Source organism: Phocoena sinus, chromosome 1 (genome assembly GCF_008692025.1).
Source record: "Phocoena sinus isolate mPhoSin1 chromosome 1, mPhoSin1.pri, whole genome shotgun sequence".
Lineage (NCBI taxonomy): Eukaryota > Metazoa > Chordata > Mammalia > Artiodactyla > Phocoenidae > Phocoena > Phocoena sinus.
In genome coordinates, this window is record NC_045763.1 from 139502473 (window position 1) to 139519329 (window position 16857).

General features: G+C 40.5%; 1 protein-coding gene across 2 annotated transcripts in view; it reads left to right on the forward strand.

Moving 5' to 3' along the window:
* RGL1 (ral guanine nucleotide dissociation stimulator like 1) overlaps positions 1-16857 on the forward strand; it is a 280952-nt gene that overhangs the window by 90346 nt on the left and 173749 nt on the right. For both annotated transcript variants that reach the window (XM_032645598.1, XM_032645617.1), the window contains exon 2: positions 13966-14129. In XM_032645598.1, the coding sequence (XP_032501489.1) occupies positions 13998-14129 (132 nt within the window). In that variant the 5' untranslated portion in view covers positions 13966-13997. The remainder of the gene's footprint in view (positions 1-13965; positions 14130-16857) is intronic.

A 16857-nucleotide genomic window follows, 5' to 3' on the forward strand; every position in this document is an offset into this window, starting at 1 on the left:
AACTCCCCAATGGGTTTGTCACCAGGAGGTGACATTTGCATTTGCTTTTAAAATTCAATGTCCAGTGATTAATGTCATATGCTTTGGAACCACATGGATATAGATTGGAATCCTGGCTCTGCTACTTACTCCTTATGTCAAATGAGAATCAAAATAGGGTGCTATGAGATAATGTATTACAGTACCAGACATGTATATGCTCAAACAGGTCATAGCTGTTCTATTAGGGGGGGCATAGGCTAAGCTGCTCTAACAAAGACAAAGAAAACGTGAGGGGAAGAAGAGTATTTTGGGTAGGAGTAGTCCATAAACAAAGGCATGAACGCACTGTTTGGAGAATGGTGAGAAGTCCAGCAATGTGAGAGAGTTGGGGAATTGGAGCACAGCAGAGAGGAGTATATGACTTGTAGGTTAGGACATAGTCAGACCATGACATACTGTGTTAAGAACCTTGAACTCTGTCCTGTGATGGTGCATTCCTATTGCAGGTTCCTAAGGAGGCCAGTGATCTAATTAAAGGTTTTTAGAAAGGCTACTCTGGTGATGGTATGGAGAATGACTAGAAGAGTCAAGGGCAGAGAGTCTAGTAACTTGGCTATTGGAGTAGTTCAACCGAGAGATAATGAAAGTATGTATCAAGGTGGTGGCTGGAATATAGAAAAGGCTCTGATCTGAGATGCCTTCAAAGAAGTAATCAATAGGACTTTGTGATCCCTTGGATAAGGAGCTTAGTAACAGGGACCAGTTGAGGATGAGTCTGAGATTGCTAGCTTGCGTATCTGAGTGGATGGTGTTGAAATAAATCTCTAGGCCCAAGATGGAGCCACTCTTGCCTGGGGTGTCACGTCATCAAACTGAAACTTAGGTAACTTTGTATCCTTGTAAAAGCTCTGCCTGCCCAAAAGCGCAGTATAACTGTGTTCAGTCATCCGGTCCCCAAACGCACCAAGCCCACTCTGGGCCTTCTCACCACAAACAACGTTGACTATCTATTTCCTATTTGTCTCTTCCTTGTTCCTTATTCTTTATCCTATAAAAGTTTCTTGCCCTCTGCCTCACTTTGTAGTTCTCTGACAGGAGACTGTCCAGTTCATGACGTGTTAAATTTCGTTTGTATCACCTAAATAAAGTTTGTATCTCGCCATTAGAGGATACAGGAAATCCGTGAGGAAGAGAAGGATTCTGTAGTGAATTAAAAAGTATGAACCATGGGTGCTTTATTTGTGGGAAGCAGTGATTTTGAAAGTGTTTTGGTTGAATATTCTTCTCACTTCAGTTTTTTTGGAGTGTCCTCCAATATACATGCAATTATTTTTAAATTGTATACATGCACCATTATTCTAACATTTATATGTACTATAAAATATAACAAATAGAAATGAAACAGATGAGATGAAATAAGCATACAAATCAAAGTTGTAATTTTTCTCTGCATTCCAGTGTACAGTCTTGGGTACCAAGTCAGGGGTGTGCAACCTACTTTAGACTCACTGGGGTATGAAAGCCATTGTCAGGCCCATTTGCAGGATTATGGAATAGAGAGGTGATAGATTTTCTTCACCTTGGGGAAGTCTTTTTTTTTTTTTTTTTTTTGCGGTATGCGGGCCTCTCACTGTTGGGGCCTCTCCCGTTGCGGGGCACAGGCTCCGGACGCGCAGGCTCAGCGGCCATAGCTCGTGGGCCTAGCCGCTCCGCGGCATGTGGGATCTTCCCGGACCGGGGCACGAACCCATGTCCCCTGCATCGGCAGGCGGGCTCTCAACCACTGCGCCACCAGGGAAGCCCCGGGGAAGTCTTACTGACCCTTCCTTTCTTCTTATTCTTTTTTCTAGATCTTTTTTTTTTTTTTCCCCCCTGGAATAGGTATGCAAGTCATTACTCACTCTGACCAATATTTGTCAAACTTTCTTTACATCTGTAGTGCATCGCCCTAGGAGTTCCTTGTAGTTCAAATGAAGCAAAATTTAACTATTTTGGCACAAACTTTGGCTACGATATATAGCACTTACTCCCTAAATACTGGCTAAGACCAAGAGACAGAGAGGTTCTCTCGTAAAAGTCCCAAACTGGACCCAGAGGATGGTGCTTGCATGGTTTGGCCCAGCAGAGAAGATCAGCTAAGGAGTTTTTAGCTCATTCCACTACCTCGTCTCGCCAAGATGATGGAAAAGGAGAGTGAGGGTAATAGTTTGGCTCAAGAGCTCAGACTAAAGCAATGGGGACACTTAACGTTTAAAACTGATGTGACACTCCATGTGCTACTCAAATGTACTGAGAGTCCTGCCTTTCTATTTTAAGTTCCTTTTTGGCTGTGTGAGACCAGCCAGGACAGCCCATTGTACATGGAAGGTGAGTGTTGCCGGATTTTAATTGGGAGAATACAGAACTTACTTTTGACTAGTTGGTCTAGTAGGAACTGGAGTAAATCTAAACAACTCTGGAGGTCTACAGCAGGGAAACAGAGAGGGAGAGAGACTCAATCAACTTTCACCCAGGCAGCCTCTTGACAGATTTCTAGGCTGACTTAGTGCCCTTATTTCTCAGGTAAGACCTCAAAACTACTTGGACCTGATTTCATGGTAGTTCATCCTCTGGATGATATTATACGTCCAAAGCAGCTAGCCTGGAATTCCCTTTTAGGACACACAAAAGGATAAAAAAAATAAAGCCCCACACTTTCTTTGTGTCCAGAGTAAAGTGGAGGAATGGAGTAAAGTGCACAGAAGCTGTGATGCTGAGCCTACTTAAGCTTCACTAGCGTGTAAGTCATTTTTCAGCCCACAGTGAAGTTAATAATCGTTAAAATCGCTCTGGTATCCAGAACCACTGTCAGCTCTAATCACATTGGAGCAATGAACCTGAGCACAGCATTCACTTGAGCTGTAAATCATAAACTCACCAACCCCCAGAGCAGAGGCAGAGTGAAGAAGTCAGTGAGTCCTGTAATAGGGTCCATATATTGTTTTAAAGGAAGTCTTAAAAAATAATTAGGCTTTCAGATCACCATACTTTTGTAGCAAAAATGTCCATATGGGACTGAGAAGCGAGAGAACCGACAATGTCAATTTTTGCTTCTGTTTTCTGCCACTTTTTAGCAATAGTGGCATAATTGTTTATTTAGCTCTGGAAGGGCAGGCCTGGGGAAGGGTGATAGGCACCCAGGATTGGAGAGGAGCTGGCACAGTGGGATGTGAAAGGCCATAGGAAGAAGCGGGCTCTCAGCTTTGGTAGATAAGGAAGCACAGATAAGGAAGCACAGATTTCAGATAACCCTCTTGGCCTTTCCTCGTCTACCTGAGTGCAAAGAGTTAGTGCTTCTCTTTAAACATTAATGTTACAAAACCAAATTAACATAGCCACAATTCTGTGAAAATTGTGAAAAGCCATTATAGAATGGAAAGGGAAGCTTTGTTCTGAATCAGACAGATCTGTTTTCAAATTTGTGTTCTGCTATGTGACCTTGGGCGATTCACTTAACTTCTCAGAGCTTCAGTGACTGGGGGATTCACACTTTCCTCAGCAAGCTCTCAATGTAATGCCCTTGTGCATATCTGTCTTCTAACACTTATCCTATCATTTTGAAATATATCTCTTTCTCTTCAAATAATTGTGGACTTCCCTGTGGTTCAGATTAAGAACTACCAGCAGGTAGGCTGATTAAAGGAGGACACGTGCTTATTTATCTTTATCCTCCTTGCCTCATACACACCTGGCACACTGATTAGGCTAAATAGGTAAAATGTTAGGGACTTGCGCATCCCTCCTGTGCATAGCGTGGTGCTGGTAACTTAATTTAGGTTAAGCAACATAACTGTCACGTCCCTGGAAGTTTGCCATCTTGTTACAGTTAAGTCACATTGGCCCACTGATCTCCTCAATGAGGAAGCCAGGGATGCTACATCGTATATTTGCACAATAGCTATTCACACGAAGAGGTCTGAATCCGAGACACACTCTCATTCAGTTTCTACTTTGGTTTATTGGAAATAGCAAGGTCAAGCTGTGGCAATGAAAAAAAAAATGGAGAAAGTGGAAAGTCCTATAAAAGTTAGAGGAGGGGAAAATAAAAGAAAGAGAAAAGAAACTGCAACCTAGTTGGAATGAAACAGTGACAGAATGACATAATCCTATTTCCCCTCAGATGCCGCACTGGATTTCATACTGACTCTGAAACTAAAACCCAAACCTAACTAAGTATTCAAGCCCACATTCCACCCACCCCTCGTTTGCTGGTATCAAAGTTGAGACATGTCACAAACTTGGCTACCGCATACTGTATGTGTGTGGAAAAGGAGCAGATAACGTGGGCCAGTTAGACTACAGCCACATCTGTCAAAACTCTAACCCTTAACCTTAGTGAAAACATAATCTAGGATCAAACACAGAAACCCTGCAGATGTACACAAGCCATTTAATGCAGCCTTTGAAAAGACTGTGACGGATGGCTGCTGCTTTCTGAAGGCCTAATGAGAAATCCAGGCTTGGCCCTGCTAGGAATATTTGCAATCTTAAACAAAAAGTAGGTTCTAAGTCAGGAACTATTTCATATATCCCAGCACGGTCCTCCCTCCAGGCTGAGCTGAAAACATTCCTGACTCTGTTGCTATGCAAAGCAGTTTTCCAATATGCTTTGGAAACCTGTTTGAGATTTGAGAGTGGAATTTGGTTTTCAGTGGCCTCATTTTGGCTTAAGATCTTTTGGTTCAATCGAAAATAATGTGAGGGTTCTATCCTTCAGGGACTATGGAGGGTAAATTCAAAAGCTTCCTCTTATCTAATATACACATGAATGCAGGATGCATCCTCTATGATACACCCTCATAGAGCTTGATGTGAAAGACAAGAAAGGAATAGAAGAAATAAAAGAAGTTGGAGTGTCTTTATAAAGTTCACTAAAAGACTTTGAAACAATCGGAAATATTGAAAATCATTCAAAAATAACGATTGCATCTTTTCCAAAATACACGTGGAACATGACCACCGTAACTGCATTTACTGATGAAAATGTCATTGTGCTACAGTGTGCCAGCCTTTGGGAAGGTTGTGTCCAATTCCGTAAGATATGGTTTTGACTTTCTGTTGTGTTCGCTCTGGGTGCATAGGTCACCCGGGGATAAGCCCACAAGGTCTATGCAAGTGTCAGAGTTGGGAAGCAGCATCTCTAGTGGTTTCTCCTTCTTGTTTCATTGTCTCTTAGTGTTCCTGTGTTCATTGGGGTCATTGAGTTTTTGACCACATGGGTTAGGTCCGTCATGTTACATCACGGGTGCAGGCCAAAGAAGCTGAGAAGAAAGTAAAAAATGTGAGCCAGTGGTAAAAGTCATCCTGACACAAGATACACAGATCCCTCCCTCCCCCATGCTGGATGAATACTGGGCCCCTTCTTTTGGCCTTAGCACCACGTATGGGCATTTGTTTCTATTTCAGAGGTCAAGATCAAGGAAGGAACAACACAGTTAGATGGAAATGAAGATGCTACTCTGAATATAAATCTTACTGCACTTAGTCTGGCAAACTGGTGTCTGGGGTATTCAGCAGAGTAACTGGATTTAATCATTACTATGTGAAACTAATCAGAGTGGGGCAAGGTGTTATCTGATCTAACGAAAGAGGAATTGTAATTAAGACTACACGGGCTTCCCTGGTGGCGCAGTGGTTGAGAGTCCGCCTGCCGATGCAGGGGACGCGGGTTCGTGCCCCCGTCTGGGAAGATCCCACATGCCGCGGAGCGGCTGGGCCCGTGAGCCATGGCGCTGAGCCTGCGCGTCCGGAGCCTGTGCTCCGCCACGGGAGAGGCCACAACTGTGAGAGGCCCGTGTACCACAAAAAAAAAAAAATACATGTTATATGTAAAACTCATGGTGTCCTTGCTGCTTAGAGACTGAGAAAGAGGAAAAGGATTGATCTAGTGCCAGCTCACTGTAGACGCCTCGCCCAGAAGTGTTTTCTTGAAAGAGATTTCCCCGCCTTGGGACCTGCCATTATCCTATGGCCTAGTAAAAGTGACTGTAATTAAATAGATTAGACTTCTGTTTTTGGTAAAGTAAAAGATTGAGAACAGACTGCTCTTTAACCTGAGATGTGGGAGGGCCAATCTATTTGGAAGTTAAATGATTTTGTGCATTAACTGATAAACGCAACAGATTTCCTTCCCTGAACCTAACATTTAAAAGATTTCACATTCCTCCCATGAGAAGCCCTCTTCTGAATCTTTTCAGGAGCTCAGATTCCTGGGAATTCCGATTTTTCAGCATTTACATGGTGTCATGTTGTAAGTGGAGCATTGACTGTTAAAGGGTAGTAGCAGTGTAGTACAGTGGTGAGGGCACAGCTCCGGGGTCAGGATGGCTTGAGAGAAACTCCAGGACCGGTTCCTTCATCTCTCTTGATCTGAGCTTCTCCTGAGGCTGTTCTGAGGAGGAATTGATGCTTGCGCAGTGCAGGTCCAGTGCCTGGCACAGTGAATGCTGAATTCACTGGGGTGGAGTTGAGGGGCATGTTATCCCTATTGATGTTGTTATTGTTGGGACTTAAAAGATGGCTCTGACCTGAATCAGCTCAACTGTCTTCAACTGGAAGATAAAAATTAGCCTGGGACTAGTGAGCTGGGTGATGCTCCCCTAGTGGTTTTTGTATTTTGCCCTCATCCAGCCAGTTAAAGCTGGAGTCCACAGAACTGTGAAATATTGAGCCCGGGACAGTCATGTGATCTACAGTTTCATCTCATTTTAAGTTTTCAAACAACATAATCGCTAAGCTTTTTGTTATAATAAAAATGCAGGCCATAAAGTAGTCAGTCCCTTAGAATTCTCTCTCTCTTAGAACACTGAAGGATTCTTCGTGATCTCAGCCTCTATTCTGTTTAGGTGTCCTCTCCCTCCCCCGCGTCTGCCTTTGCAGATGTGTTTCCAGACTGGCCGCTCTGAATGGAGACCAGGAAGGGAGCCCAGCTGTTTTCCTTGTGTTGGCTCTCTGTTTCAAGCGGGAATTGCTGAGCAAAGAGCAGCATTTCTCCAGGGAGGTTCACAAGGGTAGTACAAACTCAGTCTGGATTTTTCTTTCTTTTCTTTTTTTTTGAATTATTATTAAAAACTTCTGCCAAATACTATCAGTGAGGGGGGAAAAGTACACAAAGTCTGAAGTGCAGTTGGACCAGCCTTTAAAAAAGTATCAACTTGAATGAAGAAGGAATGGAATGCCTTGCACTTCTTTAATTTTCTACTTTTAACGGGAGACAGTTGCTTTCAGAGAAAGTCACTTCTAACTCCACAGACTATTGTGCAACTTTGCTCAGTGTTCAGTGAGACAGGACATAATTAAAATTCCTTTGGAAATGGTTGCCCGATGATTGACATTTGTTCCAAAATACATCGTAATGGTAAATGTGTTATCTCGGACTCCAGTGAATTTTTTTTTTAATGGAAAGAAAATAAAATGAAGATTAAAAAAAAAAGTGATTGAGCTTTTTTAAAAAAATTGAAGCAGTATAATAAATTTATGTCCAGTCTTGCTCTCAAAGAGCTGGCAGTCCAGCGGGGGAGACCAGAGCTGAGGAAAGCAAAAGAAAGCAACATGCAGAATATAAGTGAATTGCCTTATACAGACTAGAATGCTGTTGAGATTCCAAAGAGGAAGAGGTAATGAAGATCTGTTTACCTTCCAATACATGGACACATGCTGTCACTTCAAACACAAATAACTTTAATATTGCTGTAAGATGACTTGACATGCCCCCTTTCCCAGACCTAGAAATCTCTCTCTATGTCATGGCTTCCTGGAGTTCTTTCTGTCTGATTATCTGTCTGTGTCCCAGTCTCCATTTCCCACCAGGAATCCTGGCTTCCAGACAGCTGCTTCTTTCTCTCTTTTCAGATGGAATACACTGGTGAGACCACCGTGACGCACTCCCACAACTGGGGAGGCTATATCTTAATACCTTCTTGGATCCCCCAATTTGTAAGCACCGCAATAGCAATCATGATTAGAGAAATCTACCACCCAACCATCCTTAGATTTGGATGCTAAGGATTGGTGAGCACCCCTAAACACCAACTTTACAAAGCCTCAGCCAACTTACAATTGACTACATGACCGAAAATTTGGGGCTGTTCCTGAATAGTCAAAACTCAGAGGTTATATCTGTCAATTCCAAGGGGCTATTCATGCTGTTCGTTTGGCTTCCGAATAGTGAATGCATGCATAATATGGGAATAAATACAATATGTGAGTGACCCACAGAAATCACAACCTTTTTGCTGTTTTGTTTAGTAGTGTAGATCCCTCAGCTCTACTGGAAACAAATTTAATGCATATTTTGCTTTCTACATTTGGGGGAGATGAGTGTTTTATCCCTGTAAGGGGTCTCAGCAGCCTTGTAGTTTATCTATTTATTTTAAAGAGGGGGAAACGGAGGCTGAAAAGTGAAATGGTTTGCTCAAGGCTTACATAGAGAAATTATTATGGCCACATGATTTGAGCCCAGGTCTCCTGACTGGAATTTCACTGCTCTTTGTATGATGCACTTCTAAACCTTTGAGTAAAACTAAGATGCAAAGACTCTTCTTGATAGATAGACTTTTTAGGTGGAAGAGTTGTAGATAATAGGAGGTAAAGATAAACAAACCTGTCTTATCTGGACAGGACCTCAGCTCATTAGGAAGAAGAATGAGGAAGAGAGAAGGTAGGAGGAAAGAAATGGCAGCAAGACAAGTGATCCTAGAAGAGACCGGGACAGGGCAATGCCAGGCTTTTTCAAGATTAGGAGAAACCTGAGTTGAGTTTAAAAAATCAAAGGATTTCTTTAGGCAGAAGCAAGAGTTTATGTGTCTAAAGGGAATAAAGCAGAAATACATAATACAGATTATTAATATGAATGATGGAATCTGCAAGGGCTGAAGAAAAGCATGGACCTAATAGATAAAGACAAGAGACACCACAACACTCCAGTAATGTTCTGAAAATTAAACACTTTTTTTCCTTCCAAAAATATGTAAAGAGGAGAGGTAGGAGAAAAGAAAAAATAATGATTTAGAGGAATATCTCATACATTATTTACTATCATAGAAGGAAAGTCAAATTTAATAAAGTACCGATTGATTTATCAAAGTCCAGCGTGGGGATTAATAAAATGAATACAGAGTTCAGTGAAATTGTGCCCTAGCACTTACTTTTAAAACCGTGTTTCAAAAATATTTTTCATGGGCATTATGGATAATATTTATCAAATCGCAGGAACAGACACTAGTAATGGCAAATTTTTATGTTCTTAGATTGTCACTTAATACTTACGTTTTTAAGATTAGCCCCTGAGAAGTTGATTATTTACTTTTGGTACTTAATGATCATTTAGGATATGAAGCTCTCAAACGTGTCTTTTGTCATCACCATAGAAAATGTTATGACCTCCAATCAACGATTATTTTTGAAGTAATGGGAGAAATGTGTTATTATGTATTTTATGTCATAAGCAAAATGTAGTAAATATTTTAAAAAGAAAATTCACATCTTAAAAACACAAACTTTAAAGAAATTAAAAATTTTAAGGAAATGGATACTTTCACATTGATAATCATGTAATTTTTTGATTACTTATATAATCATAAATTATTATTTTCACAAATTTCTCACAGCTATCAATTTCTCATAAGACAACTAGGATTTATAAATATTGACTAGAATGGTCTTTGGATTTAACCTAACTTAAAAAACAAAATAAAGCAAAACCTTTCAGCTTTGGTGGGAATGTTAGAGCTCTAGGACTTGAATGCAGTAACCTCAAAAACCTTTATATGGCTTTTCTCATCTGCAGATTGTTTCTCAGTGTCAATTGAAAGCATCTTTCCTCTATTTCACCAGACTTGTCTTCCCTGTTCTTATCTGACTTCTCTGTTTCAGGCAGTAGAGACAATGTATAATCACAACTCTTTTACAATTAGAAAAAAACCAAAAAACAGCTCTCAAGCGAATTCTTTTTAAATTTTTGAGCAAAACTTTGCTTCAAGTTCTCTGATCAGACATTTGCCTTTATAGACGTACAGTTCCTTTCTACACCCCACCTCCAACTTAAGGATGTCCTCATCATTCTGTGGCTAAAAAAAATCCTGCTTTGGTTATCAGATGTTTTAGGATGACAGTTCTTCAAAACTGATTTCCCAAAGAGCTTATAAGGACTACGATATTTTAGACTAATTATTAAGTAGAGTTGAAGATTTTGCCTTTAAGGTTTACAGTGACTACTTATCTGTTGAGTGGGCTCACATGTGCATGGAAGTCGGCTTGTAAGCCTTGACCGTGTGCTTTAAGAAAGAATGCAGTGGTTCAGCTTTAAGGCATGCAGCCTCTCAGAGGTAGAAGAAGGTCGACATATGCCTCAAGTTTTAATTCTACCCAAAAAATGGCTCCAGTATATAGACTTCTAGCTCATTTTAGGAAAATAAGAAACCTATAATGCATGAAGGTATGATGAAACCTATAATGCATGGGCCAGCAGCAGGACTGGCTATATAATTTTGGGGCCCAGAGCAAAATGAAAATGCAGGGTGCCCTTGTTGAAATGTTAGGAATTTTAAGACAGTGACAGCAGAGCATTCAACCATGCTTAGGGCCCCTCTTAGCAAAGGCCATGTGTGATTGTGCAGGTCACACCCATAAAGCCTGCCCTGGTCAGAAGTTAAGATGGGAGTAAAGAGGAAAAGGAATGATCCATTTTTTTCATGAAATTTCCCTCCCTCTATCTATCTCACTCTTACCTATGATTCATCAGATGTGACCATCTCCCAAGGGGCACTGTTATGCCAGTTACCTAAGACAGTGACACTTTAACTCTAGTCCATGGGGGAAGCGGCACGAGAGGGAGGTCTCATTCCACCAGTGATGAGATAAAGGGTAGGCGTTGAAAGCCTTCTGAACTGACTTAGGAGAGAGAGCGTGAACTTGGGAACCCTACAACTTTCTAGCAGTTACTTAATCTCTCTGAGTCAAATTTTTCATCGCTGTAAAACTGTGACATTTACCTTGAAGCATTATCATATGGACTTGACATAATGTGGAAAATACCTAGCACAGTGACTGGGATGCAATGGGATCTCAATAATATTATGCATATGGCCTTTTTGTGTGTGTGAGTGAGGAAATGTACTGAATATGGGTGAAAAGGCCTCAAGTCTCAGGTAGGGTGGAGGATCTCAAAATGCTTGAAGAGCCTCATAAGAGCTGGCTGCCTCTCTGCATCCATCCTAAGTTCCCAAGTACTTTGGAATGGTTTAAAGCTCAGAATTGCATCGTCTCCCAAACAGGGTAAGGAACAATCTGTAGGAAGTCAATACACAGTAGAGTTCAGTCTCTAACACTGAAAATTTGCCAACTTTCACCCACACCATGGAGATGAGAAAGCAGCTGTGGGCAGACAGTAGAGGAAGAGCCAAGGGGTCACTGGGCTGTATTACACTTACAGATGTTCCATTGTTCACCCTGAGATGCTACAGTTTGTCTACTTTATCCAGCTACGTCTCCATGATATACAGAGGATACAGCCAAAACCATTTTATGAAGTTTTTCCACTTTGTTTTGATTTATTATTTGTGGTTTACAGTATTATCTCCAATAACAACAATGGAATTTCCTTCCCTACTAATTTGGCCTGTTTCCATTTTGCCTGTTTATTTTAATTTCCTTTTTTTGGACTGAAACCTCCACATGACTCTCTTCTGTTTATTTCCTTGCATGTATGTGTCAGCATCATTTATGTCCACTCAGAAGAACTTTGTTCATTAATTATAAAGGTTCTGTTTCCTGGTTCCTAGGAGAGTGTATTAAGTGCTCCATGCTTCTAAGTACTTCACCATGGTTTTGGTTAAGTTTCCTCATCATTGCTCTCTGCCAGCAGACTCCTTGCTCTCCATGGCTTACAGGTGGAGCATGTGAGGCAGAGAAGTAACTTGGCTGCAGAAGACCCTTCTCTCGAATCTTCTGACCTATCACCCCTGCCCAACTTATCAACACCGATTTCCATTTACTTTTATTTGGGCAGTGGGTTATGTGAGCATAAGACCTGCTTTTTGCAGACATGCTCAGTTCCTTGAAGACATTTCCAAGAAAACTACTCTGTTGTTAACTAATGAGCAATTGCTCCTTGCAGAATTAGCTGCCTGGGGGTGCAGGATGAATGTTAGACTTGACCCTTTCTTTTGAAGAGCTTACAGCCCACTAAGTCAAAAAAAGTTGAAGTGAAGGAATAATTCGACTTTTAATCTGTTGTTTGAATATATTAGATTTGCTGCCTTATTTTTACTGGAGTCTCATGATTACTGAATTAACTAATCCATCAAACATTCATTTAGTACTTACTCTGTACATGACGTCATCTCTAGTGTTAAGATGCTTGAAAGACCAGAAAGTAGAAATAAAGTTGAAAACAAATAATTATAATAAAGTGTTTTAGGTGACATGATAGAGATCTGTCCAGAGTATATATAGAGACTAACAAAGGAGGAGGGACCTTTATTCTCTTGGTGTGGTGGGTGAAGGGGAGGTGACACAAACAAAGGCTTAAAGTTCCTAGATGTATCTGAGATCCATAAGCACTCTCTTTTTTTTTTTAAAATAAATTTATTTATTTTTGGCTGCATTGGGTCTTCGCTGCTGCACGTGGGCTCTCCCTAGTTGCGGTGAGCAGGGGCCACTCCTCATTGCAGTGTGCAGGCCTCTCACTGCGGTGGCCTCTCCCGTTGCAGAGCACGGGGTCTAGGTGCACGGGCTTCAGTAGTTGTGGCACGTGGGCTCAGTAGTTGTGGCTCGCGGGCTGTAGAGCGCAGGCTCAGTAGTTGTGGCGCATGGGCTCAGTTGCTCCGTGGAATGTGGGATCTTCCCGGACCAGGGCTCGAACCTGTGTCCCCTGCATTGGCAGGCGGATTCCCAACCACTGTGCCACCAGGGAAGCCCCATAAGCACTTTCAAAGGACTGAAACAGAATAACAGAGGAGGCAGCCGGGCATGGTGGGAGAAGAGAGGCAGAGGAGGCCTTGGATGCTGTGTTAAGGAGTTTGGACTTCATTCTCCGGGCAAAGTTCTTGGTAGGTAGAACATCATAATCAGATTTGATTTTTAGAAAAATTACCCTGAGAAGGATAGACCCGGGGGACGTGAATGGAGGTAAGGAGATTCCTTAGGGCAGTATGGTGCTGGGCAGGCATGATGTGATTCTGAACAAGCCAATGGCAGGTAGATTGATGTCAAGGAAGTAGACTTTATAGAATTGTTATCAATTTTTAGATACTGTCTCTGCAGCAACTGCTGATGAAATGGAGACTCAGGAAAGTAACACAGCCAATAAATATTGAAGAGAACCTTCCTCTGTGCTTCCACTACAGTTTGGAAACATGATTACTGAGGTGTTTCACACATTATGCTGTAATACACTGTGTTGTGATTGCTTGTTTACAGCACTTTCTGCCCTGGGACAGTAAGCTTTTTAAGGTGAAGGACCAAACTACCAAATTATTTGTGTATGCCTTGCATGGAGCCTCGAATAAATAAGTGTTTAATAGATGTTTGAAGAGTAAAACTCCTGACACCAGAGCCAGTGCTTCTTCCTCATGCACTGCATGGCATGGAAATACGAAAACATCGCTCAGGCTTGCCTTACATCTACCCATTTCCATTTCTCCTACTGAGGGGCCAGAGCAAAGTGACAAGCAGATAGAACAGGCAAAGGATGCTTTTTACTTTGCTTTACAATTTTTATCACTTCATCCATTATCAGAATGCATCCCTGCCTCCAGATTCCTGCATTAAAATACCAGTCATGAATATCTAAAACATAAAAAGTGGCCATAAAAGTTGGTGCCTGTTGTGATACTGTTGTTGATGGTCTCATTATCCACAAATCAAGCGTGATCATTTGCTTTCCTATCTCTTTTTATGTTACTCAGTGTTTTAACCTGGATCTCACTTTATTCTTGCAAACAGATCCGTAATGCCTCCTGCCTGGCTCTTTCAAGATGGAGGGGAAGCCCGTGGGAGAGCCTGCTCATGTGGTGTCTAAACTCAAACTTTCCACCAAGGTAGAAAGCGCAGGACACTGGCTGGTGGAAGATCACGCTCGGATATGGGAAGTTTTAAAGACAGAGGAGGTAAGACAACTCTTAAGTGACACAGTTGACACAGTGATGTATTTTCTTAGACTTGAAATTATCATTCTTAGTGTAGCCATTATCATAGGCCAGCTTGGCAGTTTTTTATTCTGGGACCATAGGCACAACCACAGCTGGAGAATAAGAAGTCAGGGGTGTGTCCCTTGGACATTAATAATACTCCACAGTGATTCAGCCAAGGGAGTTAGCCCTGACCGATAGGGCTTAAAATATACAAGTTGACGTTGTCCTTGTAGAATCCTACCAAACCTAAATGGGAAATCAAATCGTGGTGAAAAAGTTGATTCCTAAGGATCAACTAACACATGTGGAATTATATAAATTCGTTCCTTGACAGCACGAGGCTAAGTATCAGTTAGGGCTCTCCAGTTGCAAGCAACAGAAATTGACTCTGACTAATTTAAAGAAAATGGGAAATTACTGGAGGATATTGGGAGGCTCACAGAATTGATGGGAAGTTTGGAGAACTATGTTTGGAAACAGGACAGGAACCAAGTCAGCAGGAACTACTCAGAGCCCTACCCCTGGTATAAATTCCAAAGTGGTCTCTACCCTCTCCTCATTCTCACATTTCTCTGCTCAAGATGCAAAGCCATGGGAGTGAGGGGGTCACTGCCAAGCTCAGGCACGTGTCTTTCTGTTGGTTATTCTGTAAAGAGAAAAGGAATCTCATGAGAAATCGTTGTACCAAGTCCTCAGAGCGCTTGTGTTTGGTGTCCAAATCTCTAATACCTGCATGTTGTGACAATTCCAATCTAAGAAACTAACATAACAACTACAGTCTTAAACGTGTGAAATCCAGCCAAAGAAATTGTAAACACTTTCTATGGAAATACTTGCACAACTGATTTTTTTTTTAAGCAATAAAACTCTGCAGAGAGCTCTTGAAGTCTTTGTATCTTACCTAACAGGGCCAAGACTAGGATCAGATAAGGGAGGTGCTGAGGGTACAAAATTTAAGGAGGCTCTCACTCTTAGGTTTGTGTCCTGCACTTGCACAAACTTGAAAGTTAATGAGTCCTGATGTTTTGCATGCTAGATGACTTGCTTGCCTCACCCTAGTCCTGGCACCCAATTTTATTCCCCTCCCTCCTTACCCAAAGGTAATCACTATCTTGAATTTGACATCTATCATCCTTATGCATATTTCAATACGTACACTGCATACATGTTATCTGTATTTCCAATATATAGTATTGACTTACATCTGTTAAGTTTTACACAAGCTTTATACTGTGTATCTACTTCTACACCTTGCTTTTTTTACTTAACATTTTGTTTCTATTTTATCTGTTTTCCATGATGATACATGTAGTTCTAGTTTATTCATTTTAACTGCTTTTTATACTCTATTGATTAATAAGGTCAAATTTATTTATCCATTTTCTTGTTGATTAACTTTGTTTTTTTCAATACAAGGCAGTGTTATACATGTTTCTAGCATAGACACCTAGAAGTGGCATGCTGGATTATAAAGTATGAAAGCCTTCAGTTTTACTAGTTATTACCAGATTTGTCTCCAAGATGGGGACATGAGTTTATATCCCCACTAAAAGCATAAGAGAATTTTCCCTACTCTACATTCTCCCAGTTATTGATATCATCAGACCTTTAAATATTGGTTAATCTGATTATTTTGAAATGGGGCCTTCTTGTTTTAACATGAAGTTTTTCCATATGGATAATCAATTATCCTCATACCATTTTTGAATGTCCATCATTTCTTCTTTAGCTTGTAGTGCTATATTTCGTGTATCATGTTTCTTTACATACTCTCTCTGCTGATGTGATACTCCTTCAACTATTCTAGCTTTGAAGGAAACCTGGATATCTGGTAGGGCATGTCCCTCCACTGAGTTATTGCTCTTCAAAATTGTCTTGGCTGCTTTTGGAACTTAAATTTTCAATATGAATTTAGGATGACCTTATTAAGTACTGCAAATATGAAGAAACAACAAAGTCTGCTGGGAATTTGATATGGATTGCAATAAGTTTGTTGATTAATTTGGGGGAGTATCAACATATTTATGATTCAGTGAATATCTTGTCTCATTGTTGACTTTAAAAGGCATGCTTCAATATTTCACCCTCAATATTTCACCAATATTTTATCCTATACCATTTTGCTGTAAGATTTTTATAACGAAGGTTAAGGAAGCTCCTTCTATTCCTTTTCTTTTGTGCTAAATGTTAATTTCTTTACATTATAATATTTGATACCTACAAAATAATATACATGTAACTTAGAGTGTATAATATTAAAACAAACACTTGTGAGCTCACAACCAACTTAAGAACTAGAATTTTACTGATTTGTTGAATCCATATGTGTAATCCTTCACATCCTTTCCCCTGGATTCCTTTCCTTACAAAGGTAACCATGTTCTTGAAATCTGTGTTTAATCAATCATTCTTTGGATTTTAAACAGTTTTATTACATACATATGTATCCCTCCAAAATATTGTTAAGTCATATAAGCTATTTATATAGTCATATATATGTGTGCTATATATCTGATTTCTTTGGTGACTTATTTCTTTCACTCAACCTGTTTCTAAGATTTTCAAGACTTACAACATTAATACATGTAGTAGTAATTCATTAATTTTTACTGTTGAATAACATGCCGTTATGTGGTTATACCATGACTTATTTATTCATAGTTATGTTGATGAACATTTCAATTATTTAGTTTTTTTCATTATG